The sequence below is a fragment of the Hevea brasiliensis genome, chromosome 1, assembly GCF_030052815.1.
Source record: "Hevea brasiliensis isolate MT/VB/25A 57/8 chromosome 1, ASM3005281v1, whole genome shotgun sequence".
Lineage (NCBI taxonomy): Eukaryota > Viridiplantae > Streptophyta > Magnoliopsida > Malpighiales > Euphorbiaceae > Hevea > Hevea brasiliensis.
In genome coordinates, this window is record NC_079493.1 from 79,027,204 (window position 1) to 79,054,803 (window position 27,600).

A 27,600-nucleotide genomic window follows, 5' to 3' on the forward strand; every position below is an offset into this window, starting at 1 on the left:
GAGCCTTACAAGCCACAACTTCCCTTTCCACAAAGATTTCAAAAAGCCAAGCTTGATAAGCAATTTGGGAAGTTCTTAGAGGTTTTGAAGAAGCTTTACATAAATGTGCCTTTTATTGATGCTCTTTCACAAATGCCCTCTTATGCAAAATTCTTAAAAGAAATTCTCTCAAGCAAGAGGAGAATTGAAGACCATGAGACTGTAGCTTTGACAGAAGAATGTAGTGCTATCCTCCAAAGGAAACTTCCTCCAAAGCTCAAGGATCCAGGGAGTTTTTCAATTCCATGCCACATTGGGGAATCATGTTCTACAAAAGCTTTATGTGATTTAGGGGCTAGTGTTAGCCTTATGCCCCTTTCCATTTATGAGAAGCTCAATATGGGAGATCTTAAGCCAACCCACATTTCTCTTCAGTTAGCTGACAGATCAATTAAGTATCCTAAAGGAATTTTGGAGAATGTGCCTCTGAAGGTTGGGAAGTTTTATATGCCTGTTGACTTTGTCATCTTGGACATGGAGGAGGATTCTAATATTCCAATTATCTTGGGAAGACCCTTTCTAGCTACAGCAGGAGCATTGATTGATGTTAAGGGAGAAAAATTGACTCTTAGAGTTGGTGAAGATCAATTGGTTTTCAATATTAATAACACTATGAAGAAGCATCATTCTGAAGTTGATACTTGCTTGAGAGTAGATATAATTGATGAGCTGGTTGAAGAACACTTCAGAAAAAGATATACAGAAGATCCACTTGAAAATTGTTTGGTTCATGGAGGAGGCATAGACTATGATAACCCTCATGTGGCTGCATATGCTCAACATTTAGAGGGAAGTCCACTATTAATTTCTGCTCCAGTTTTTCAACTCACACAAAAGGAAAAAGCAGAATCTAAGCAACCATCATTCAAGGAAGAAGATGCACCTAAGGTAGAACTTAAGCAACTTCCTTCTCAGCTCAGGTATGAATTTCTTGGCACTAATAGCACTTATCCAGTAATTGTAAATGCAAACTTGAGTACTTTAGAGGCTGATAAGTTGTTAAGAGTGTTGAGGCAATTCAGGAAAGTTTTAGGATACACCATAGATGACATTAAGGGAATAAGCCCACACTTTTGCATGCGCAGAATTATTTTGGAAGAAAATTGTAAGCCATCTATTGAACATCAGAGGAGGTTGAACCCAAATATGAAAGAAGTTGTTAAAAAGGAAATTTTGAAGTTGCTTGATGCATGGATCATATATCCTATCTCAAGCAAGATTTGGGTGAGCCCAAAGACATGTTGTCCCAAAAAGGGTGGAATGACATTGTCAAAAATGAAAATAATGAATTAATTCCCACGAGCGGTGACTAGTTGGCGAATGTGCATAGATTACAGAAAATTAAATATAGCCACTAGAAAAGATCATTTTCCACTTCCCTTCATTGATCAGATGTTAGAAAGACTGGCTAGGCATTCTTATTTTTGCTATTTAGATGGATACTCAGGTTTTTTTCAAATCCCTATCCATCCAAATGATCAAGAGAAAACTACTTTCACTTGTTCATATGGAACCTTTGCTTATAGGAGGATGCCATTTGGGTTGTGTAATGCACTAGCCACTTTTTGAAGGTGCATGATAGCAATCTTCTCGGATTTCATTAAAGATATAATGGAGGTTTTTATGGATGACTTTTCTGTTTATGGATCTTCATTTGACATATGTTTGGCTAACCTTTCTAAAGTTTTACAGATGTGCGAATCGACCTTGTGTTAAACTGGGAAAAGTGTCATTTCATGGTTCAGAAAGGGATAGTGCTTGGACATTTGGTGTCTAACAGAGGAATAGAGGTTGATAAAGCCAAGGTTGAAGTGATAGAGAAGATGGCTCCTCCTACCAATGTCAAGGGAATTCGAAGTTTTCTAGGACATGCTAGGTTCTACAGACGCTTTATCAAGGATTTTTCTAAAATAGCCAAACCTTTGTCTAATTTGTTAAGTAATGACACACCATTTGTATTTGACCAAGAGTGTTAGGATGCCTTTTGCAGGGTGAAGCAAGCTTTATCATCAGACCGATCATGCAACCACCGATTGGAGCCTACCTTTTGAAATTATATGTGATGCTAGCAACTATGCAATTGGAGCTGTTCTTGGTCAAAGAAAGGACAAAAAGGCTTATGCTATTTATTATGCTAGTAGAACACTGGATGAGGCTCAAACAAATTATGCAACAACTGAAAAGGAATTTTTAGCAATTGTCTTTGCATTAGAAAAGTTCAGACCTTACATTATTGACTCAAAGGTGGTTATATTTTGGATCATGCACCATCGTGTATTTACTCTAAAAGGAGGCTAAACCAAGGCTCATTAGGTGGATTCTAATGCTACAAGAGTTTGATTTGGAGATTAGAGATAAGAAGGAGCCAAAATGTAGTTGAGATAATCTTAGTAGGCTGAAATTTGATGATGAAGAGATGGATGAAGTCCCTATTGATGAGTTTTTCTTGGATGAACAACTTTTCTCTCTTGTTGCTAAACTATCTTGGTATGCAGACTTTGTGAATTATCTATCTTGTGGAGTTTTACCTCTAGGAATGACATGGCAACAAAAGAAAAAGTTTTTGCATGAGGTAAAATTTTATAGATGGGATGATCCTTTACTCTTTAGGAGATGCTGTGATGGTTTAATAAGGAGATGTATTCCTGATGAGGAGACACAGAGTATTATGCATCATTGCCATGCTTCTGATTATGGAGGACATTTTGGAATCTCTAAAACAGCTAGCAAAATTTTGTAAGCTGGTTTCTTTTGGCCAAATCTTTTTAAGGATGTGAGAAAATTTGTGTTGGAATGTGATAAATGTCAAAGGAGTGGAAATTTGTCAAAAAGAGATCAAATTCCCCTAAATGGTATTCTTGAAGTAGAATTATTTGATGTCTGGGGAATAGATTTTATGGGGCCATTTCCTCCTTCATTTGATAATAAATACATTCTAGTTGGAGTTGACTATGTGTCAAAGTGGGTGGAAGCTATTGCAACTCCAACTAATGATGCTAAAGTGGTAGTGAAATTCTTAAAGAAATTTGTCTTGAGCAGATTCGGAGCTCCTAGGGCTAATTAGTGATGGTGGTTCACATTTTTGTAATAAACAATTTGAGAGCTTAATGAGGAAGTATGGTGTAGTGCACAAGATAGCTACCCCATACCACCCTCAAACTTCAGGACAAGTTGAAGTTTCTAACAAAGAGCTCAAACATATCTTGGAGAAAACAGTGAACAATTCTCGGAAAGATTGGTCTATCAAACTAGATGATGCTTTATGGGCATATAGGACTGCTTACAAAACCCCTATAGGAACTACTCCCTTTAGGTTGGTGTATGGTAAGTCTTGTCATTTACCTGTGGAGCTAGAACATAGAGCATATTGGGCCATTCAGACCTTGAATTTTGATCTTAAGCAAGCTGGTGAAAAGAGACTATTGCAACTTAATAAGCTTGAAGAACTGAGGATGGATGCTTATGAAAGTGCCCGTATATACAAAGAAAGAACCAAAGTTTGGCATGATAAGCATCTTGGGAAAAAGGAATTCAAAGAGGGTGATTCAGTTTTATTGTTCAACTCAAGATTGAAATTGTTCCCTGGAAAACTCAAATCAAGGTGGACTGGTCCATATAGAGTTTCTAAGGTTTTCCCTTATGGAACAATTGAAATTTGGAGTGAAAAATCTGGGAATTTTAAGGTCAATGGGCATATATTGAAACATTACATAACTGGAGACCCAATAAAGGGAGCAAGCTGTTATAAGCTCTCCAATCCCTCACCTCTTTTCACTGAAATGCATGAAAAGTCCAGCTAATGACTATAAATTAGCCCTCTTAGGAGGCATCCCAAGTCCTTTTATTTTGCTTTTGTTGATTTACTTTTACTTTCATTGCTTTTGTTTTTTTTTTTTTACCTTAAATCTCCCCAAATTCCATTTTTGACATTGTTGAATCTTGTCCCTTGTAGATGTATTTCAATGGAGGAAGGTTGGTGAACTGCTGGTGAGTGATTCTTAACTTGAAAATTTTGTCCTTCAAACTCTCCCAAAATCGATTATTTTCTTTGCATAACTGTGGGGCTGCTATCTAGTTTATGCAGAGAGGAAGAAGAAATTCTGCAGCAAAGAAGGGTCTGCAGCAGATTACTTATGTTCTTGGTGAGGTTGGGTGTGTAACTTTTTAATATTTGTGCTTATAAGGTTAATATGGTGGTAAGTGAGTCATTTTTGCAGTTTTGAACTTATTTGGATTGTGGGATTCAAAGTGAATATACTGCATTTTCTTGGCAAAACTTGGAGAATTCATTTCATCATTTGTGGATAGATGCAACTTTCTGCAGATTTTATTGAGTTTTAATGTGCTAGATGTTGATTTGCAGAATTTGAGTCAAAATGGCATGGGTAACAAATGCCTTTTATGCAGGATTCACTTTTACAAGCATGTGTGATATAATTTTGTTGGATTTTGTATATATTGATGTGTTTTTGGTGATAATTTCTCATGATTTATGCTTAATAGAATTATATTTCTTCATTCTAGGGTATTTTTCACACTTGCAAATCATTTTCCATTGCAATCTCAATCTTGTTGAATTGTGCATAAGCAACTGCATAGCTTATGCAATCCTGCATAACCACAATTCTTGCCATTTTCATCTCTGTTGCAAACTGCATAAGATAGTGCATAGCTTATGCAACTCTGCATAGCCACATTTTGTCAAATTTCAAACTTGCCGGATGGTGCATAAGCAAGGTGCATAACTTATGCACATTTGCATGACTTCAAATCCTGCATTTTCTCTCTCTGCCGAAGTCTGCATAAGGAGGGTGCATGACTTATGCACTTCCGCATAACCAGAAACTCTGAAATCCAAAACCCACCGAGAGGTGCATAAGCAGAGTGCATAGCTTATGCACAACTGCATGACTACATTTTCCAAACACCAAAATTTGCCGAGACCTACATAAGGAGAGTGCATAACTTATGCACTACTGCATAACCGAAAACTCTGAATCCCAAAACCCACCGAAAAGCGCATAAGCAGAGTGCATAGCTTATGCACTTCCGCATGACCACTCTCCCTGAAGGTCAAAACCTGCCGAAAAGTGCATAAGCAGAGTGCATAGCTTATGCACAACTGCATGACCACTCTCCCTGAAAGTCAAAACTTGCCGAACAGTGCATAAGGACAGTGCATAACTTATGCACTTTTGCATGAGCTATTTCTCTGAAGTCCAAAACAAGTCGAAATATGCATCAGCAGGGTGCATAAGTTATGCACACCCATTAATCCCTTATGCGCCTTACACATCCAAATCCAAAAATTTTCTTCGACTCCCATTTTTCCCACCTCCCGACTTTTCTGTTCACTACCGTCCGTTCACTCCCATTTATTCCGGTATTACCTCTTTCCCTTCTTCTCCACGCTTATTTCTGCTGCCTTAACCCTAATCTCTTCTTGCATTTTTCTTTTCTTCCTCACCTTCTCCATCTTCACCATCGGGAACTATGGAGTCGCCTCCTCATTCCCCTCCAGCTTCTCCTCTCGAGGTCTCGCCATTGTCAATGCGACCTCCTAACCCTAATTCCCCTCCACAAGAGACACCCCCACCACCCTCCACAGCCACGTGTAAATGAAAAATCAGGTCGAAATCCACCCGACCCATGGCCTCTGCACCTCCTCTGTCTCAAAACGCAAAGAACCACCCACCACCCCAAGGTCAGAGCCTCCACCCAAAAAGCCAAAAACTTCAACCTCCACACCCTCTTCCAGCAAAAAGCAATTGTCAGCAACCTCACAGGTCTCAAAACTACCTTGGTCCCTTCCTGATGCAACTCACAAAGCAACATTTAAACGACTTAAGGAAAGGAAGGTGCAACCCACTAGGTATATTTCTGTGGACTCTCTCCAGTCATTTCGTTTATTTGACAATGTGGTTGCCTATCTTGATGGTATGGGTTGGATGGAATTTGTGCACAAGCAAGAAATTGTTTACCCAGCTTTAGTTTTGGAATTTATTTCCTCATTCTCTGCCACCCTGAAATTGCATGATGTAGATTTTAAGCCAACTATGAAATTTAGATGTTTGGGGCAAAATAGAGAGTTATCATTGGATCAATTTCATAGCATTCTTGGTTTTGCAATTGATGGGCTATTTAGAGTGCCATATATAGGGGTAGAGGTAGCAAACAAGGGTATTTGGAATGCTGCTCAATTTTGGAGAATTATCACAAACCAACCTCAGACTTTTTCTGCTGGCAGATCAAAAACCTCTCAAATACTTGACCCTGCACTTAGGTTTATTCATAGGCTGATTGCTAGCACTATTTTGGGCAGAGGGACTAGTTCTGGTGCTGTGGGGAAATCTTAATTATTCATGTTATGGTGTGCTTTTTACAAGGTCAAAGTTTCTCCTGGTTATTTCTTTTGTGAGCATGTGTTGCATATTGCCACAAAATCCATAGGTGACATTGTCTTGGGTGGGCTCATAATCATATAGCCAAGCATTTTGGTTTTAATCAAGAGCACCCAATACCAAAGACTTGTGGACACCTTATATTTTGATGATGCACACCTATCCAAAACAGGAGTTCGACATTGCACAACCACAGCAGAATCAACCCATTGCACAACCAGAAGCCCAACCTGTCCCATCACCCCACAAGACTCTCGAACCTACCCCACCTCAATCTGCACAGAGACCCAGCAGCTTCGCCACCCCACACCTCCCTACTGTTGAACCCTCCTCATCCACACCCTCCTCGCATTCAACACTAAAGCCTTATTCACCTATCTTGAAAGGCTTAGTGATGATATATACTTTGTGGATAGGAAGCTTGACACTGGTCTTGATACCCTCAAGGATCGTCATGATCACCTATTTGACCTTGTCATGGAAACCAGGGACAAGCAGAAAGAATTGAAGGAGATGATGAAGAAACTCATGATTTTTCTGGGAATGCCACCTCCACCTCCATCACCTCCTCCAGCACCATCATTTCGACAGCAGCCAGATGCAACCAGCCCCTTAGCAACATCTATGGACAAGGGCAAAACAATAGAACTAGACTAGTTTTTGTTTTACTTTTGTTCAAACTTGTCGGACTTTTTCTTTGTACATATGTTCAAACAATTATAGTTTGTTTTGAATTCTGTTAGTTTGTTTTGAATTAGTTTGTTTCTTAAAGTTCTATTGGATGGCCATTATATTAGTTTTCCATTGATTTTCACTGCCTTTACTGCCCTTTTGTGCATAATTGTCCATATATTCTGTTTTGTATATTGTGGTTGCACATTTTTCCTTGCTAATCATCATGCAGCAGCTTTTGAATATACTGCACAGGCTGTGAATTCCCTTATGCAATTATTTTGCATAGCCTGTGCAGCCCTTTATGCCACTTATGCAGAATCCCACAGCCGTGAATCCTTATGCAAATGTCTGCATAGCCTATGTAGCCCTTATTGCTACTTATGCGAGCCACGGCTTATGCACCCTACTTATGCACTGCCGACAAAGACATTTTATTCTCGCATAACTGTGCAGCTACTTATGCATTCCCATTATCTCTTGAATTCTCATCTGCTCTATACCAGGTAACCTTTTCTTTTTGCTCTTAACATTTCACAATTCCTGGTAATTACTATTTGCTTTGAGTTTTGATAATACATTGCTTGAGACATTGAGGACAATGTCTAATTTTGAGTTTGGGGGTGTGCATTTTGATTTTTGCTTCAGTTTTCACATTTTGAGTATAAGAGCATCTCATCCCATTCCATTTACATATCTTTGTAAATATTTTACATATACATCCATACATACATATACATTACACATTTACACACACATTATACATCACTTAGAAATTGTACATATTGCACACAAATAGATTCCCTCCATTTAGTTAATGCATTACTCATTTTTAGGAATCATGCATCATGCATTAAAATCTTTTGCCAAATCCCTTGAGTATTGAAAAGCTACCTATGAGAGTGATTTGACTTACCTTTAGTTGGGTTTGTGGATTGAAAGTTTCCTAAGAGATGCAAGGTTTTGAAGTGTCTATCCCTTGCCTATATCTTCTTAGCCAAAAAGCCACCCAACTAGTCATTTGGAGATGGAAGTGTTTAGAGAGAGTAATTGGATATAAGGTAGTCAAATGATGTCTCACCAATCCTAGAATAAATTTTCTAAACCTTTCAAGGCGAAATACCAGCTTATACTTGAAAAGAGAGATGATTAGGCATTCTTTGATTTAAATCTCCTCATTTTAAACCTTTGGCCCTTTTCCTAATTAAAATTGACCCTTGCAAACCCCTTTGAGCCTTTTTGTCCCTAATTTTTCTTGAAACCCTTATTACTACCTAGCCAATGAACCAAACACTCCAACCCTTTTCATGAGAATAATTATTTATAACATTAGGTACATATTAAAAAAAAAAAAGAAGAAAAAAAGGAGAAGAAATGCTTGTCACCTTGTAAAAGTGCTAGTATATGTGCTTTTCACCATTGTCATTCGAAATGAAAGAAATCCACCCAAAGTATTAAAAGAAATGAGTTTGGGGGTGGCAAATTTTAGGGACAATCATCAAAAGAAAATGCAAAATACAAGTTTAAAGAATCAAATGTCCCTCCATTTTTATGTTTTTTGTAAACTATGCTAGCACTTGACAATCTTCATTGTGTATTTCTCTCCCCCGTATAGAAAAATATATAATAAAATAAGAAATGTACCTTATGTTGTCAAAAGTTGAAAATATTCTCATGCTTTGAATCCTTTTTACCCATCTTTCTTCTTAGCCTCATTTTAAACCCCATGGCCCCATTACACCCCTAAAAAGACCTTTGATCTCTTGATAGTACTTGCCACATTAGTGGAGATAGGAGTAGGGAATTTGCCTATGGGATTGGAGAAATTATCTATTCATTCATTTAATTCCATCATTCTATATAGAGACACTTTGCCTATTGATTGTCCTAGAATTCTTTTTGAGCATAACTTTCTCTTTTGATTGGTTGGTTTGGGGATTTTGAATGATAATTGACTTGATGGCTAAGCGGTGAAAGCTTTGATAAGCATTAGATTCTTGCGTGCGGAAGGATGGATATATGGATTGTTAGGTATGGCTAAAAGGTGTGTTAAGTTACTTTAATAGTTGATTTTCATGGCGCTCTTTGGATAAGGCACCCTAAAAAATTTTGCATTGCAATTTTAAGTTTGCTTGAGGGCAATGAGAAAGCGAGATTTGGGGTATTTGATGCATACATTTTACGTAGTCATTTAGGTCTAATTTCATAGCCATTTTATTTTATTATTAGTCATTTTTAGCCAATTTCATTAGTTATTTAGTTAGTTTTCATAGTTGTCAATTTTCATTAATTGTAATTTTTACTTTGTTTTGTAGGAAAAATGGTATTTTTAAGAGTAGAAGAAAATTTTTGCCAATTGAGGTAACCTCTGACCAAGATGTCAAAACAAGTTTTCAAACTGAAATGCATTGACCAAATTTATGCATAACTTACCGCATAAGCTATACGGTCGCATGGAGAAAAAATCTTATTACAATACACCACTTGAAATGTACACCTAAGAAAATTTGCATAAAAACATGCATTCCACTCCATATGCACTTTCAGATGTATAACCTATGCCAAGTCATGCGATTCGCATAAGTGAACCGAAGCGGTAGTGCATAAGTCATGCGGTCCATATGCGATCCCATAAAGAGAGTTCATTAATGGTGAGTAGAAAATTCCCTCGGAAAATCCTCCTCAAACACACCCATTTTAAGGCTCCATGTCAGAAAATGCTATAAATAGTCCCATTTCCCATTTTAGAAGGAAGAAGAGGGAGGAGAGCGAGAAGAGGAAGAGGTGTAGGCGGCTAAAGAGTCACTTTCACATTTACACCATTTTCAACTAAGATTCCAGATTTCTATCACATTTAGTTCTTCCTACATTTTTAGTGTTTAGTTTATTGTTTAGTCGGTTGAATTAAGCTATATTTCCATACAATCTAGGCATTTCTTGTAAACATTTTAGATAGTTGTAGAATAATTGTGTTTGGAAAAAGGAGAATTTTAGTATTTTACATATTGCTGTATTTTTCAGTGTTTCTAAAAGTTGTGAGTCTTAATGAGTTTTATTCCATTTTCTTGTGTGCTTAATGACATGCTTGAGTGTAGGATCCCAAATTGAGTGTTGCTTAATCCATTGAGGCAGAAAGGGAGAAGGCCTTGTGATAGATAATCAGAAATTGGACTTAATTAACTAAGATAGAGCACTACAAATGATAAAGAGGTTCACACCAGTTAATTAAAAAGAACCAAATCAGTCTCAAGGTTGACAAACTGAGAGTATAGATCTATTAAGGCACTCTTTGTCTCTCGAAAGGGTATTCAAAGCGATTTAAGAATTGATGTGTCACAACTAGTTTTTAGTCTTTATTTTGTATCTGGAGTTTTAGACATCCCAAAATGAAGCTCGAAGACCAAACCCAATTGGACCTTAAGATAAGCCACCTCTACAACTTCTATGAAGGGCTAGATGCAAAGATGAGGCCATTTAAATCTTTATTATATTTGAACTTTACTTATTTCAATTTGATGCAATTTAGTTTAATTAATACATTGTTGGATAGATTATTAATTTTGCACGTGTGAATTTCATGGTCAAATACCATCAATGGCTTAATTTCCAAGAAGTTCAATTTAGTCACTTATGAAATTTGGATCAGTGCATGCGAACTAGTCTCGATTTTTGGGCCATAACTTAGGCTGTAGACCTTGGATTAGGGCAAATGATTACCAGTTGTAAAAGCTAAGAAATAGGGTTACAACTTTCTGAAGAAGGCGGCGGTCGGAAATAGTGAAAATCGCCTTGATTCAAAGCGTGAATGCAGTGAAAATCTGCTTTTGAATTTCAAAACTTTTCCTAGTTTGGTTCATATCTTTAAGATTAGGTTTTTGACTATAAATACGTGTTGGGCGTGACTAAAAGCATCCCAATTGAGACATTCGTTCTCCATAGAACACCTTGCGTTCTCTATTCTTTCTTTTAGAGTTCTTTTTTATATTTCTTTATGTTTTTTTCTGTAAGCCATGAACATGAGTAGCTAAGTTTTTAATTCAGTTCAAGGGATTCAATTTCTTATGTATGATTTGTGAGATTAGGTTCTTAATTTAATTTATGTCTTTTTGAATATCTATTATTTTACGATTTAATTGTTATTGATTCTGTTGAATGATTTGCTAAAAAGGCCTATTAGTTAATTGTGGGAATTTGATCAATTGCTAGTTCATCTTCATAATCCGTAATTATTGTGTAAGATTGAACATGAGTAGCAATTAGGTTTTATTGATTATGATCCAAGCTTTCGATAATAACCTAAGGAAACAATAGGGTGGATTAAATGATTTATGCTTCATAAATTATTGTTCAATAACTACTTCCTTTTCTTAAAGCAGTTATTAATTTGATGAGGATTGTAATACCAACTTCGATTAATAATTAGAGTCTTTGAGCTCAAATTGATGAGTATAGGGAAGTCGGGGTTTACCTCCTTTGTTTGGTAAATCTACGTTAAGTATTCAATAAGATATAATTGTATTTCTTTTGTGTATGATCAAATCAATGCATTGGAATCACGAATTACCTTGGATTGAAATTTGTTTAATTGGAGAGATTCTTATTTTTAAATCTTAATTTTGGATTTTTGATTTCTTCTTTGGATTGTGAATTAAACCCTCAACCTTTGTTTCTTTTTTCCATTTCTAGCGCACGAAATTTAATAATTCGGTATTTAGGGAAATTCGACGGATTCGCCAACTACTGTACAAAATATTTCATACTTGATGATTTAAGTTAATTTAATTTATGATGGATTCAGACACCCATCAATGAACTTTGCTTTCCATCTTTGTTTCTTGTTTTTTACATGGAAGTGTTCTTCTTAGGGTCCATGGAGTCTATTCTAATTTTGTTTATTTCTCAACCAACTGTAGCAAAAGCAGGAGCTCCCATCTGAGAAGAAGGATGGTGCCACTATTGGCTTCTAGAGAAATTGCAGAAAAATGGTAGAGCAAAAACAGAGCATAGAACGGAAGGGCATTCTCTATATTTCCTCTCTTTTTACTGATATATATCCTTAATGCATGGCTGAGATTAAGGAGTGCAAATTACAAAAGCTGTTATAGTTTGTCAGCAATATGCCAACTAAAGTAACTTAGCGAGATTGACTTCCAGAAATTCTAGAACACCACAAACCAAAGCAGAATTTATGGCTAAATTTAAAAGATAAACTAACTAAGATACAATTCAAACAACTTCAAAATGTAACAAACTGTGTCTCCAAAATGAATCTCAATTAGTCAACATGAAGCAAGGAGGTAGAGGTGTCCTATGATTGGTAGGGCTGGTGGGATTGGTGGAACATGGGTTTTGTCTCGAATTTTGTTTAATATTGCTCTGACTGCAATCATGGAAAATAGCCATGTGAGAAAGTATCATGTAGTCTGGGAAATCAGCCATGTTTAAACTGTGATCTAATGGAGCAGAAGGTGTCAGAGAGCAGTTTATATAAGAAATTAGGAATACTCTTTCCTTTACTAGGAATGTCATTTAATGCTGGACAAGAAAGGGTGGAGAGGCATTTCAGAGACAAAACTGTGCAGTGAAGGATTGATTATTGTGCAAGTAAGCAGATGTTTGAGAAATTGCTTCTTCCTTTTAACTTGGACCATTTGTTTTTTAATCATCTGTTACAAATATTTTTGTTTACTGAAGTGAAAAGAAACATCTGATATTTGACATCATAGAATTCTTGGTTTGGACAGTTTCCATTACATGTATAGTATAAGTTTTTTGGTTAATGCCAAAAATTCTATTTCAGGTTGAAAGATATGTATGGATTGCTGATGTATATAATAACAGCTTCATCTTGTTTTTGTTGTATTTTTTTGTCCAAACTTGTTTGTGTCCTAATGGTCATGGCCTGTTTCTCTGATATTTCATGTTTGTGTCACAATCCTGCATCTTTCAAGAGTTTAAACACTAGCATGTTGGTCCCTTTTGCAGGCAGCCGGCCAGGTCAATCAAACAATATTTTGTGACTTCCAATGTAATTTGTTCAACCAGGTTCCTTCAACACTTTAAAGTTTACAAAAATTTATAGTTTAGGAGAGTGCAAGCAGTGAAATTTGCTCCCAACTAGTTTAAATTGCAAATTTGCAGCTTTGGACCTAGTTTGTCCGATGACTGGTTTAGTTTCCATGGCAATGCCCAGAGGTCATATTTGGTTCACTTGAAAAGCAAGAATTGAATACAATTCGTGAAAGGGGTTGCTTTTTCTAGTTTTATACAGAAGAACTTCATTTTTTTTAATATATTTGAATAACTTGAATTTAGGGAAAGATGAGCAGAACGTAGAGAAGGCTCAAATGCCCAAACTATACAATTAATACAATGAAAATAGCAGTTGCACCCACAAATTCCCCAGAAAATGTTTCCAATTCTAACTGTTTCATGCCCCAACACACATAAGTTAAATAATGCTAGCATCTTCATGAAACCATTGTCAGATTGATAAAATTGGACTGAGCCTAGCCACGGGGAAACAAACTAGGGAATGAGCTCTGGGAAGGGTTAGCCCTGGTCCCTCTTCCATGTCAACAGTACCATTAATGTCTCCATCACCAACTTTCAGTTCAAAGCACTGAATAATAGCAGCAAGAGTTGTTGGAACAAATTGCAGTGCAAGAGAAGCACCAGGGCAGCTTCTTCTTCCTGTACCAAATGGCAATAGATGAAAATACTGTCCCCTCACATCCAGCATGTTACTCTTTCCACTCCACTCTTCACTTCTAAACCTCTCTGGCCTAAATTCAAGTGGGTTTTCCCAGTAGTTTGGATCCCTGCCAAGTGACCAGACATTAACAAACAGTCTGGTCTTTGCTGGAATTGTATAGCCAGCAATCATACAATCTTCAGATGATTCTCTCACGATTAATGGGCCAGTAGGGTGAAGTCTTAGTACTTCTTTTACTATAGCTTGGAGATAGGGAAGGTTAGCTATGTCTGATTCCTGTACTAGTCTGGTCTTTCCCACAACAGAGTCAATCTCCAGTCTTGCTTTCTCCATCACATGTGGGTGGTTGATCAGCTCTGCTAGTCCCCATTCTACTGTAATAGAAGATGTGTCGGTTCCAGCACCAAATATGTTCTGTAAAATTGAAAATTTTGAAAAATTATGTCATTTTCAAATCCAGTTCTGTGTTATATACAATTAATATATAGATTTTGCAGGTTGATTAATTGATGGGGTATAGAATTAGTTTGTATTTAAATTTTTGATGCAATATCAAGTTTTGTTGGTCAGGATGCTTTTCCGAGAACAGTTACTTACCATTATGAATGCCTTAATGTTTTCTCTGGTTAATCTCCTCTCTGCATTTTCATCTTCATATATATCAAGTAAAAGATCGAGCAAGTCCTTCATTGTATCACCTCCATCACCCACTTCCTCATTTTTCCTCGCATCTTCATGCTTCTTCATGATCCTTTCCATCATATTGTCATACCTGTCTCGAGCATCCTTCAGCCTTTTCTCAAAACCCTGCAAATCCAAGTTCTTGCAGAACCAAATCGACTCTGACAAATTGAACTTTGCACCTAACTCATTCAGCTCTTTCACCAGCTTTCTTACCTCACCAGCTTCATCTTCTTTATCAGAACACCTTGTTCTGAGTACCATTCTTGATATTATGTTATTTGTCAATCTCATTAACTCTCCTCCAATATTCACTGCTTCTTTTGCTTCAGCTTTCTTCAGTACTACCTTCAAGAACCGCTTTGTCTCTTCCTGTCTAATCGGGAGGAACTGATCTAGCGTTCGACTGCCTAACAATTCAGTCATGCATAGTTTCTTCATGAACTTCCAGTGAGGTCCATAAGGTATGGTAGCAAAATCTGCTGAGCCATAGGTAAGATAATCAAGGTTAGCTACTTTAGGCCGGTTCATGAAATTTGATTCATTGTTTTTAAGTATTTCTTTTGCCATTTCAGGTGTGGAAGCAAGAACACAAGGCTTTGAGCCAATGAAGAAGTAAACTAAAGGTCCATAACGGATTGAGAGTTTGTGAAAAGCTTGGTGAGGAATAGGACCTAGGAGGTGCATATGTCCTATAATCGGCAGGGCTCTAGGGCTTGGTGGAAGGCGATATTTGTTCCGAGCTTTGTCAAAGATGATCAGGAGAATGAAGAAGGAAGCTAGGAAGATAAGGATTTGTATGGCATAATCTTGCATATCAGCCATAGTTGAAATGCTTGTATAATAGAATAGCTCCATAGAGGTGCTTAAATAAGAATTAACATATATTTATCTTTTTCTTTATTGTGATCATTAATTTGGCTGGATTATGAAGATAGATCAGATCAGCAAGTGATTAATGCTTATTTATTTATTAGCATAGATCAGAGACCCACAATATCAAATTTTTAAAGACAGCCTTAAGTTAGAGACAAATTATTAGTTAGTTTCAGGACCACTCTCGTAGGGGTTATCCATCAAGCAAAGCATAAGCAAGTTTGTCCTGTATATTCCATTCAATATAATACTTAGGTTTTGTTTATATTTTTCTAGCTTAATCCCTTTATCGAGTAAATTACAGAATTTATTATTATTAAAATATGCATTTTTATTCTTTTTTTAAAGTTAATTAAATAATCCTTAAATTTTTGCAGAATCTATCTACAGTTTAGTCTTATCATTATCTTTATTCTTTCATACCATTTATGTGAAATAATTTCTAATCATTGAAATTTTATGGGTTAAAAAATTTATTTTATTTGAAAATTCAGAAATTAGAATGATATTCAATGTAAAATAACATGAGAATTAAAAAAAAAAAAATTCTCAGTGTATATTTAGCAATGAAACAAATTTCATCCCTGATTATAATGATTAGCAATGGATTTATCACTGATACGTTGCTAATTCTCGCTGACACTTAACAGTAGATTTGAATTTGGACTAAGATTCATAACTGAACGATGAATTAGTGATAGATTATAGTCGTCTTTATAATTTCGTTGCTAATAAATTTTAGCAATGAACCTTCAATCCGTTGCTAAACAGCACAATATGGATTAATTCAATTTATTCTCAATTTCATATTTACGCTTATTTATTCATTTATTTTTTTTTAAGTGAAACGAAATATAATGGGTATTGATGAGCTTGGATTGGGCCTGGCTACTGAGACACAAAATATGTGCTACAAATCCATTGATTTTTATTTTTTATTTTTTTGAAGAACTACAAATCCATGGAATTGATAGCTTAATGATTGGGATGAAATATGATTAAAAATTAGTCAATTTATATGTGACTTTCATAATTATATATTCATGATTTTTTATTATTATCTTTCGCTTACCTCAGCACGGATTAACATCTTTGATGAGCAATTGGAGTCAATTTTGAGCCTTTAATTATTGATTTTATAAATGGAATCAATTTTTTAAGCCATTTGAGTTTTTTTAACCATTGAATTTGGCTACAATTGAGTAATGATGATGTTGCCATTTATATTTATATTCTCAATGGTGTTGAACCTAAATTTAGAGAAATAACTGCTGCAATTGGAGCTCGTGAGAACCCCATCACTTTTGAAGAACTGCATGATAAGCTTATTGACTATGATGCATTCCTCAAACGACAAGCTCTCTTTACCAATCTGAGCCAAATTCAGTCGCCCCACCCATCATCATAAAGAATTTTCTCATCCTCAAGCCCATGATTTCAAGTACCAGCAAAATCAAAATTTTATGCGCTTCCACGGGAATCAAAATCACCCACTTCGGCCAAGGAAATGCAATTGTCGATCCAATACTCAAATTCAGTGTCAAATTTATGATCGATGTGGTCATTCTGCTAAGACTTGTTTCAAGAGACAATCAAGTTCCAACATGAATCCCACAGCTAATGTCTCTATTGCATCAAGTCAACTTCAAAACTATGGCTGATGGACTCTGCTGTCCCTCATCATGTCATTAGTGATCTTGTAAATCTTGCCATTCTCTCAATATGAGAGAGAGAAAGGACTAATTATTATATACACCGAAGTCTTATTTTAGTCTCGTTCTAAATATAGAAAAGTGAGTTATACATAATATAAAAAGTGGATCGCGTAATTGTGAAAAATGAGTACGTATGTGAGCAAGGTGCACAATAATTTCTCGAGAGAAAGATGGGTGGGTTCAATGGAACTAAAGGGATTTTAATCTTTTTAATTATGATTAGGAACTTAATGATATAATAATCAAAATTTAAGGATGAAAATGAATAATAACAAAATCTAAGGATTTTATAGTAATTCATCCAAGACAAAAAGAAAAATTTATAAATGCATGCACATTTATTATTCTAAAATTGTCCATTAATTAATGAGATGAGTGGGGTGGCTAAGAGGACCTTCTCCGGTGGTCAATGAGGTCCCAAGGATATATGTTTCATTTTGTTAAACCTACCAATAATTATGTTCTTGTTCTTTTTCCCTAACGAATATCTTTTATTGTGATTCCTTTCTCATATAAAAATAATATATATCTTGCATGAATTTAAAAATAATTAAGATGTCATCCTTGAATTGTAGTTTGGAGCCTCATATATTTGTGGACATAAGATGCTTGATATATAACTTGATAATTCTCCCCCCTATAAAGTGTATTTTTAGTAAAACTAGATTTATTCCTCAATTTCTTTATATATATATATATATATAATCTAAATTCAAAGTTATTATCTCAATGTAATTATGATCAACCAAACTCAATACCAATAATTAATGAAAAAAAATGATTTTCTAGAGTAGTTGTAACAGATCGAGGAAAGAAAATAAAATCAGTTCACCCATTATTGAACAAAGAACAAAAATTTTTACCTTAAAAATAAATTGAGAAATAAAATTTTAAGAATTACTGCATTGATTATAAATCGTAAATATATATATATATATAAAAGATGATGAAAATCTTGTTGAGAGTATTTAGTAGAAAAGGAGATGACAAATAGGTTTTGAGAGTAAAGATTAGCGAAGAGATGATCGAGGTATATATATTTTAAGAGTTCTATTAGGTCTAGAATGGGATAAGAGTTATTATTAGCTAGGTTGTTGATTTGAGATATATATTTAATTTCAAAAAAAAAAAATAATATATATATATATATCTAAAAATAAATAAGCAGGTCATCCAATAAAATATTTTTTTATAAATATATTAAATTATTATTAGCTAATTAAAATAAATAAATAAATAAATGGATAAAATATTGGTTTTCCACAAACTTTTCCCCTTAAAAGAAATTCGGTCCCAAATTTAAGCAGATAAAATTCTAACTGAAGAATCACATAAGTGAGGATATTTAGCTTGCATTTGATTACTGTCTCCCATGTGGCCTCACTACTTGAGTGATTATGCCACAAGACTTTGACAAAGCCACTTCCTTAGACCGGAGTTTACTAATTTATCGATCTAAAATCTTTACTGGTTGCTCCTCATATGACATATCATCCCAAAATTGCATGGTTTGAGGTTGCAAAACATGAGATGGATCTGGTACATACTTCTTAAGCATAGAAATATGGAAAACTGGATGTATATGTGCAAAACTAGGTGGAAGGGCTAAATGGTAAGCAACTGCTCCAACTCTCTCCAAAATTCCAAATGGACCAACAAAACAAGGACCAAGCTTCCCCTTCTTCCCAAACCTCATGATTCCTTTCATAGGTGAAACTCTCAGAAATACATGATCACCAACCAAAAACTCTAAGTCTTTAAGCTAAGGGACAGTTTAACTACTCTATCGACTTTGGCGATCAAAGTCTATCATGAATTAGCCAGAACCTTCTCTGAAGTTAATTGCATCAACTCTTGTCTAGTAAGCCTTCTTTCTCTAACTTCATCCCAACAAATCGGTGACCTACACTTTCGACCATATAATGCCTCATATGGAGCCATATCTATACTTGTCTGATAACTGTTATTATAAGCAAACTCCACTAAAGGCAAATGATGATCCCAACAGCCACCAAAATCTATAACACGTGCACAAAGCATGTCCTCCAATATCTGTATGGTCCTTTCTGACTGTCTATCTGTCTGAGGGTGAAAAGCAGTACTAAAGTCTACTCGTGTTCCTAAAGCTTCTTAGAATTTATTCCAAAATCGAAGTAAAGTGAGTACCACGATCAAAGACAATGGAAAGCTGGAACACTATGAAGACTAATAATCTTGTCTATATATAATTGTGCAAGTTTAGCAAAGTCATATGTAGTCTTCATAGGACGGAAATGAGCAGATTTTGTCAATCTGTACACTATCACCCAAATTGCATTGTAACCACCTCGTGTACTAGGTAAACCCATAATAAAGTCCATAGCAATATGCTCCCACTTCCACTCAGGAATAGGCAACGGCTGAAGTAACCTAGATGGTCTCTGATGTTCTGCCTTAACCTGCTGATAAGTCAAACATTTAGCAACAAAGTCTGTAACATCCCTTTTCATGCCACTCTACCAATAATGCTCCCTTAAATCACGGTACATCTTAGTTGAACTTAGGTATACTGTGTAAGCAGAATGGTGTGCCTCCTCCATAATTTCTTTTCTCAACTCATCAACATTGGGGACACAAAGTCTAGTGCCATAACAAAGAACCTCCATCATCATTTAACATGAACCCTTGAGCTTGGCCATGATGAATACTATCTATAATCACACACAATTGAGAATCCCTCTTATGAGCAGCCTTAATTTCATCAATCAAGATAGACCTAACTAAAAAATGTGCTAAGAATGATCCATATATGATTTCAAATTATACTCCCTGATCTAGCAACTCATGTAGTTCACCAATCAGAGGCGTCCTCTTGGTAGATATATGGGCTAAACTACCAGAAGACTTCCTGCTTAGAGCTTCAGCCACCACATTAGTTTTTCCAGGGTGATATTGTATGGTGCAATCATAATCCTTGACAATTCTACCCATCTTCTTTGCCTAAGATTAAGATCACGTTGGTCAAAGATGTATTTGAGACTTTTATGGTCGTGAAGATTTCACAAGTCTCACCATCTGAGATAGTGCCTCCAGATTTTTAAAGCAAAAATTACTGCAGCCATTTCCAAATCGTGAGTTGGATAATTCTGCTCGTGCCTTTTCAATTGATGAGAAGCATATGTAATAACCTGTCTATGTTGCATCAAAACACATCCTAAACCAATCCTAGAAGCATCACAATACATTGCATAAACTCCTGATCTAGATGAAAGGGCTAACACTGGTGCTGTAGTTAAACAAGTCTTAAGCTCTTGAAAACTTTTTTCACAAGCCTCAGACCACTGAAATTTCACATTCTTCTGTGTCAACTTAGTTAAAGGTGCTACAATACAAGAGAAGTCTTGAACAAACCATCTATAATACCCTACTAAACCCAAGAAACTACGAATCTCTGACATAGTTGTGGAGTGCAGGCCAATGAAGCACTGCCTCAACTTTCTTCTTATCAACGCACACCCCATCCTTAGATACTGTATGGCCTAGGAAAGCCACACCATCTAATCAGAACACACATTTTAAGAACTTGGCATATAGCTTGTGTTCCCGTAAGGTCTGAAGGACAATTCTCAAATGCTACTCATGCTCCTCTTTACTCTTTGAGTACACTAGAATGTCATCGATGAACACTATAACAAATTGATCTAAGAAAGGTTTGAAAACTCCATTCATGAGATCCATAAAAGCGGCTGGAGCATTGGTAAGACCAAAAGGCATTACAAGAAATTCATAGTGTCCATACCTAGTCCTAAAGGTCGTCTTGAGTATGTCTTCTTTCTTGACTCTCAATTGATGATACCCAGATAGAAGATCAATCTTGGAAAAATACTTTGCACCTTGAAGTTGGTCAAATAGGTCATCTATACGTGGAAGAGGATACTTATTACACACAGTCACCTTATTCAATTGCCTATAATCAATACACATTCTCAAAGACCCATCCTTCTTCCGTACAAATAACACAGGAGTACCCCATGGAGAAACACTAGAGTGAATAAACCCCTTATCTAGTAGGTCCTGTAGCTGCTCCTTCAACTCCTTAAGTTCTACGGGTGCCATACGATAAGGTGGCATAGATATGGGCTTAGTTCCAGGAATTAAGTCTATACCAAACTCTACCTCTCGCTCAGGAGTAAACGATAAATTTTTGAAACACATCGGAAACTCTTTAACCACTGCAATATTCTCCAAACTGCACCTTACTGAACATCTCTAACATAAGCTAGATGCCTTACACCTCTTTAATAATGTCGTCTAGCACTCACTCTTGAGATAAGATTACTAGAGGCTATCTTGTGATCTCCACAAATTGAAATTCGACTCCCGGGAATTTTAAAGAGTACAACTTTATTATGACAATCAATGAAAGCGTGATCGGTGGCTAACCAATCCATGCCTAAAATCACATCAAACTCAAACATATCTAAAGAAATAAGATCTGTAACAAATTCTTTATCTCAATGTGAACTATACATCCCTATACACCATATCGTGTCTATTGCATTACCCAAAAGTGTTGATCTGAGATAAAAGATACTCTAACAAAGTAGGTGGTGTACTAAATATCATGGAAAAGTATGGAAACAAAGGAATGGTTGTGCCCCGACCTTGATAGGCTTACATTCGGATGTCTTATTAATAGTTTGAGGTGGTACCTCCTTGTTGGATCAAGGTTTGCACCATTAAGACCCTTGGCCTAGCTCTCCTCTTACGTTTAACGGACTCAACCACCTATTTTTAATAAATAAGTATTAAATTTGAAAATGTGAGCCAAATTAAGGCAATTGAAAAAGAAATCTGAAGGGCCTTGAGATATCTAAAGCAATGATAAAGCGAAAAGATGTTAAGGATACTATGCTCAGAAAGTTTACTAGAACTCAACCGGGCTCTGATACCAAATTTGTCATGATCAAAAATTACGAGCCATGGTAGCGCATATTTAAGTATTCTTAAATCATGAAAAACTTATCAGAGTATCTTAAATCAATATATTTTCAGTTGCTAATCCCAAAAAATAGACAAAGTCTAAAAAAATAAAATACTAAATAAACATAATAAATATCTCATAAGTAAACTGCGGAGTCTCTACAGATTTCAAATAAAAACTTAGACTGTTCAATAAACTAAACTAATTATTAGCCCGAGGAAACATGAATTCAGACATACCATGAGAACAAATCAAAGATTGTCCCTCTCCAAAAAATGGATTGAATATTTGAATCAATTTGCGAATTCTCTTGATTTGAAATAAATAACAAGCAGAGAAAAAGTGGTTTGAGCTAGCGCTCGATGAATGATAATTATAGCACACAATGGAGCAGGGAATAGGCGGGCCTTGACTAATTTCACAATAATTTTCTATTCAATAAAATCATGCTCATGCTATCAAAATCATTAATAAAATAATTTCATAAAACATATATATACAAGAAATTCATTCAATAAAAATTTTAGTCTGATTGCACGGGGTTATGATCGCCACATTACCAGCGGCAAGATGGTAAGCGCGCTACGGATATTAGATACCTTCCTCCTCATTCCACGGATATCAATGCATATGATACTAATGCAAACCATAAAGTGCAATGATGCATGACTCAATAATGCAACCTAATACGTGATAGTCCACGATTGAGCAAGATAGCAAATCTGAATCACGAGCACGGTACCAATTTAAAATAAAAAATCAAATTATACAAATCGATTAAAATCTACGAAAAATTTCATATAGCAAATAATAACTGATAGTGCAATTTTAACAGTTTATTTCAATAATTTCAGAGAGTCAATAAGATCAAATCAATCTCAAATAAATTCAGTGTAATACATTAATAAATTTTATATTCAGATATTAATCAATATAAAGACACTAAAGGCCTATTCCCGAAATTCTAATAGCTCTAATGCAGAGATAATTGATAAAATCAATTATTTAATCAAAATCGAAATAAAATTTAACAATAAAATAAAACTCTAAAAAATCACATGTAAAATAATTATTAAAATACTAATTTAAAATTTTATTTAATAATAAATTTAATGCTGAGAAATTTTAAAATGGACTAAAAGCATTGCCATGTACTATAACTACCACTCTGGAACCTCCAAAGCGATAGCTAGATTCAATAAAAGAGACAATTTCAAGCCAGTTGAATATTGAATCTCTACACACCAAAAATATAAGAGAAAAATATCAAATAATAATAAAATAAAATATATATATATATATATATATATAATCTAAATTTAATGTTATTATCTCACAGTAATCATGATTAACCTAACTCAATACCAATAATTAAAAAAAAATGAATTTCTAGAATAGTTGTAACAGATCAAGGAAAAAAAATAAAATCAGATTCACCCATTGTTGAATAAAAAATGAGAATTTTTACATTGAAAATAGAATAGAAAGTGATGAATTGAGAAATAAAATTTTAAAAATTCTCTCACATCAGTTATAAATTGTAAAAAAAAATATATATATATATATAACAATAAATAAAAGATGATAAAAATACTTGTTGAGAATATTTGGTAGAAAAATAAGGTGACAAATAGGTTTTGAGAGCAAAGTTTAGCAGAAGAGATTATCAGGGTATATATATTTTAAAAGTTCTATTAGGTCTAGAATGGGATAAGAGTTATTATTGAACTGGGTTGTTCAGATTACAGATATATATTTAATTTAAAATAATAATAATAATAATAATAATAATAATATATATCTAAAAATAAATAAGTAAGTCATCCAATAAAATATATTTTTTTATAAATATATTAAATTATTGTTAGCTAATTAAAATAAAAAAATAAATAAATGGATAAAATATTGGGTTTCCACAATAATAGATATAAAAATATTTCAACTATCTATATATAACATTGCACTAATCAGCTTATAATATTAAATATTGTTAAAATTTAATTGTAACACCCCATTTGTATAGCCTGATATATTTCACTGTTTCGGTGACCGGTGTCGGTCCGGACAATTAAGGGGATTAGAACCACACTTAAGACAACTAGAGAAGCCATAAACACAAATAATTAGTAATGTTCAATTAGTTGAGTATAAATAAGAAAAACAGAACAGAAGAAGTTAAACAAGCCGAGAGTCACAACGATAGGTGACCTTCTCGGGAACGACTACGAAGTCGTTTTAAACTCAAATTGCGAACCGTAAAAAGTGACGCTGCGGTCCTTAGGACCCTTATGAACACGATGAAAAGAAAATCATGAAAAAGAAGCGTAAGCCGGTCAAATAATTAGGTCGGGGCGGAAAAATATGGAATTAATTGCAAGCGGGATGAGCCGCGAGGGCAATTTGGTCAATTGACCCCGAGAGCTGACTCCTGACCTAACTGTCAAATAAAATCAGAGAAAAGAAAACTTTGGAATCGAGAATTAAATTACAGAACTAATAGAAAAAAAAATGAAAAAGTTAAAAAGGTAATGACATCATGTGGTGACACATGCATGATGCCATAAGTAATTTAATTAAAATTTTATTTAATTAGAATTATGGTCTTCCTAAGACATAAAATAACAAAAAGAAAAGAATAAAAAAATTGATTTCTTCTCCCATTCCCGTCACCTCTCATCTCCTTTCTCATCTCTCTCATTTTCTTAACCTCCTCCATTGAAGCTCACTAAAAAGCTTCTTAAACCCAAGATTTAAGCCATAAAATTTATAAGTTTCTTAATTAAAACTTGTAGTTGAGTCTTGTTAAGAAGATTGGAAAGAGAAAAATTGAAAGAAGCTTGAAGAATCAAAAAGTTGGAAAGCTCCATTTCCTTGCAAGTGAGATCAACGGTGGAGATTGGGATGTCTGAGGCTGTCATGACATACTCGGCTTTGTCGGCATTGTGGGCGATTCTCGGGCGTGCGATGGAGATCTAAATGCATGCGCTTTAACTACCTCGGCTCTGATTACGCGGCGATTATTGGGATTTGTCTTATTCTCTTTGCCTTAGATCTCTCCTCTTTTAGATCTTCTTAACGTGCTCCTTTTTCAATCTTTTATCTGGCTTCCCCTCTTAGATCTTTATCATTCGGTCCTCCCTTAATCGGTCTGGTCAAAACATTAATTTTCCTCGATTCCGAAGTGTAAAGCCGTTTTACGCTTAGCAATAAATGCTTGATCTTCCTCTATATATACCCACGGAAAAAAAACTTTCCTCATTCGATTTTCCTCTTTTTCTCCTTACTTTCTGTTCTATTTATTCGTGATAGTTAAGCCATGATTGTGGCTTTTGATCCTTTAGATGGACCTCTTTATTCCCCAAGCGAAAATTCTGATCCGGTGATCGAAGAATCATGATGACCTTATCGATGTGATGAGAGAAGCGGACTAATTAGGCACGGATCGAGAACCTCGATCTCATTGATCTCGAATCGTTCGACCAATACTAATGGCGAGCGATTTGAGCGAGAAAGCGCTAATATTCCCTTAACACGGTGGTTGCTCCTTGGCGTTCATCGGCTCCTCACCACCTGGGTGTTCAAATGACTTTCGATTTGACGGTAACTTTGATGGCGACCTCTCTCATTCTCATGAGAGTCATAGTCCCCATCTAAGTGTACATCTATCGGATGTCAGCAGTATCTCTGATCAAACACATCTTTTGGCTCGGCCACGAGACTAGGCTTTGACATAGGCCTTTTAGATGGGATGTTCCACCGATCTTTAGAGATCGCCCAAATGATGTAATTTTACTTTCAATGTAATCCAATCTCTAGAGATCGTCGAAATGATGTAGTCAGGCTTTTGATGTAATCAGATCCTAGAGATCGCCCAAATGATGTAATCCAATATTTTGGAAATAAAAATTTTATTTTGTCAATTATCATTTTATTATTTTTGCATTGGTTATTTTTGATCTACGGTGTGTTTATCCGTCTGGTTCCTAAGCGAACAACCCTTAGCATTCGTACTTCAAACATTCGCCTTGATTAGCCAATCCCTAACTAGCCGGTCTCTCCTTATGGAATTTTTAGAATATTAGTGAGGCGTGTTAGAGCATTTGGCGAGTCTCGCTAACCGATGTACCGCTTTGGAATGTCGTGAGCATTAAATGCTTGGGCAGTATAAATAGGGTGGGGCTGCCGATTGCTCCCTTATGTCATTTGATCTCTCACGAACAACTTCAAAATTCTCTCGTTTTCTCAAGTTCTTGAGCACGTCGGACTCGGTAAGGGCTTTGATATTTCTTTTAGTTTAAATTTTTATTTCCTTTGAAAATGAGTGGTGCAGGGTTAGAGGCGGCGAGACCCCTTTCCGTTCACGTTTCATGGTGCGTCGGGCGAAGTTGAGAGTGGTAGGGCGGTTAGGCGACTGAACCTCCTACATCCTCGCTCCACGTGGCCAAGTGGGACCCTCAAGGCGAACACATTCTTGAGGAGAAAAATCTTCCCATGGGCGGTGCCATCAATCTTGCAAAAAGCGACCTTGATCGTTGATCGAGTACAACATTGAGCATGATTCATACAAAATTATTCGGTGTCAAGGTGATCTCGAGCGATCACTTCTTGAGGAAAGCGACATGATTATAGTATACAAAGAAACGATTAAAGGCGGTCGAGGTTCCCTCTTGATGACTTCTTCAGAAGTCTTAAAATTTCACCAAGTGTGCATAGCCCAAGTCCACGAACTCGTGGCGGATCTTAGTAGCCTTAGAGGCCTGCAATGAGCTAAAGGATTCCGTCCTACAGCTAAGGTATTCGCCGAACTGCATAGATTAACTCGTCGAAAGGACGACGAGTACTGGTTCTTCTAGGCGAAGCCACATTGCGGGCTTTTCACTGACCTGCCGTCCTTCCTGAAGAATTGGAAGAACCGCTTCTTCATTCTAAGAGCAAAATTACGAGCGGCCGAGGTTTTCCTCGTGGCTGCACCAAGGCAGATTAATTAAAGCGTCTTACCTTGAATAGGGAGGAAGGCGATGGTGATGGAGTTAAAAGATCAGTGGGCAAAGAGGTTCTCTTCTTTGGATGCGATGTTGCGAGCGCATCCTTTGGACAATGGAGTTGATCACCGGCAAAGATCGCGAGTTTCAGCTCTCTGACCTCGGCATCGGTATTTTCTATATCTCAGATCTTTGGACCTTAGCGATCTCACTGACCTCGTCTTTGTGCAGGTATGCCAAGCGGCGAAGCTTCCAAAGAAAGCCAAAAGCGAGCGGAGATCTCGGAAGGTGCAGGAGATGAAGCGTGCTTGAGAAATCAGACACCCAGGCTTGAGGCCGGGGAAGCGCAAGGGGGCTCATCCCAACCTTTGGGGCAGCCGATCCCCGAGGTGGAAGTGATCCAATCTCCTCCCCGCTAAGAAGAGCCGCCTCCACCTCCCTCAGTTGTTCCGAGTGCGGAAGGGGGTCCTTCTCAACCTCCTGTAAGGCCCCTTTCTCGAGGCGCTCAAGTTCTGATCCACTCGCTGGAGAAGAACCGGATTGTTCGGGAGAACCC

The 27,600-nt window shown here is 36.1% G+C and overlaps 1 protein-coding gene across 1 annotated transcript; it reads right to left on the reverse strand.

The window, feature by feature from the left end:
* Positions 1 to 13,352: 13,352 nt before the first annotated feature.
* Positions 13,353 to 15,416, reverse strand: LOC131179290 (3,9-dihydroxypterocarpan 6A-monooxygenase-like). The gene is made up of 2 exons (XM_058145768.1): positions 14,425 to 15,416; positions 13,353 to 14,241 (listed from the first exon to the last, which is right to left on the reverse strand). Exons 1-2 carry the CDS (start codon positions 15,364 to 15,366, stop codon positions 13,597 to 13,599), a joined length of 1,587 nt encoding a protein of 528 aa, XP_058001751.1. The 5' UTR covers positions 15,367 to 15,416; the 3' UTR covers positions 13,353 to 13,596.
* Positions 15,417 to 27,600: the final 12,184 nt, after the last annotated feature.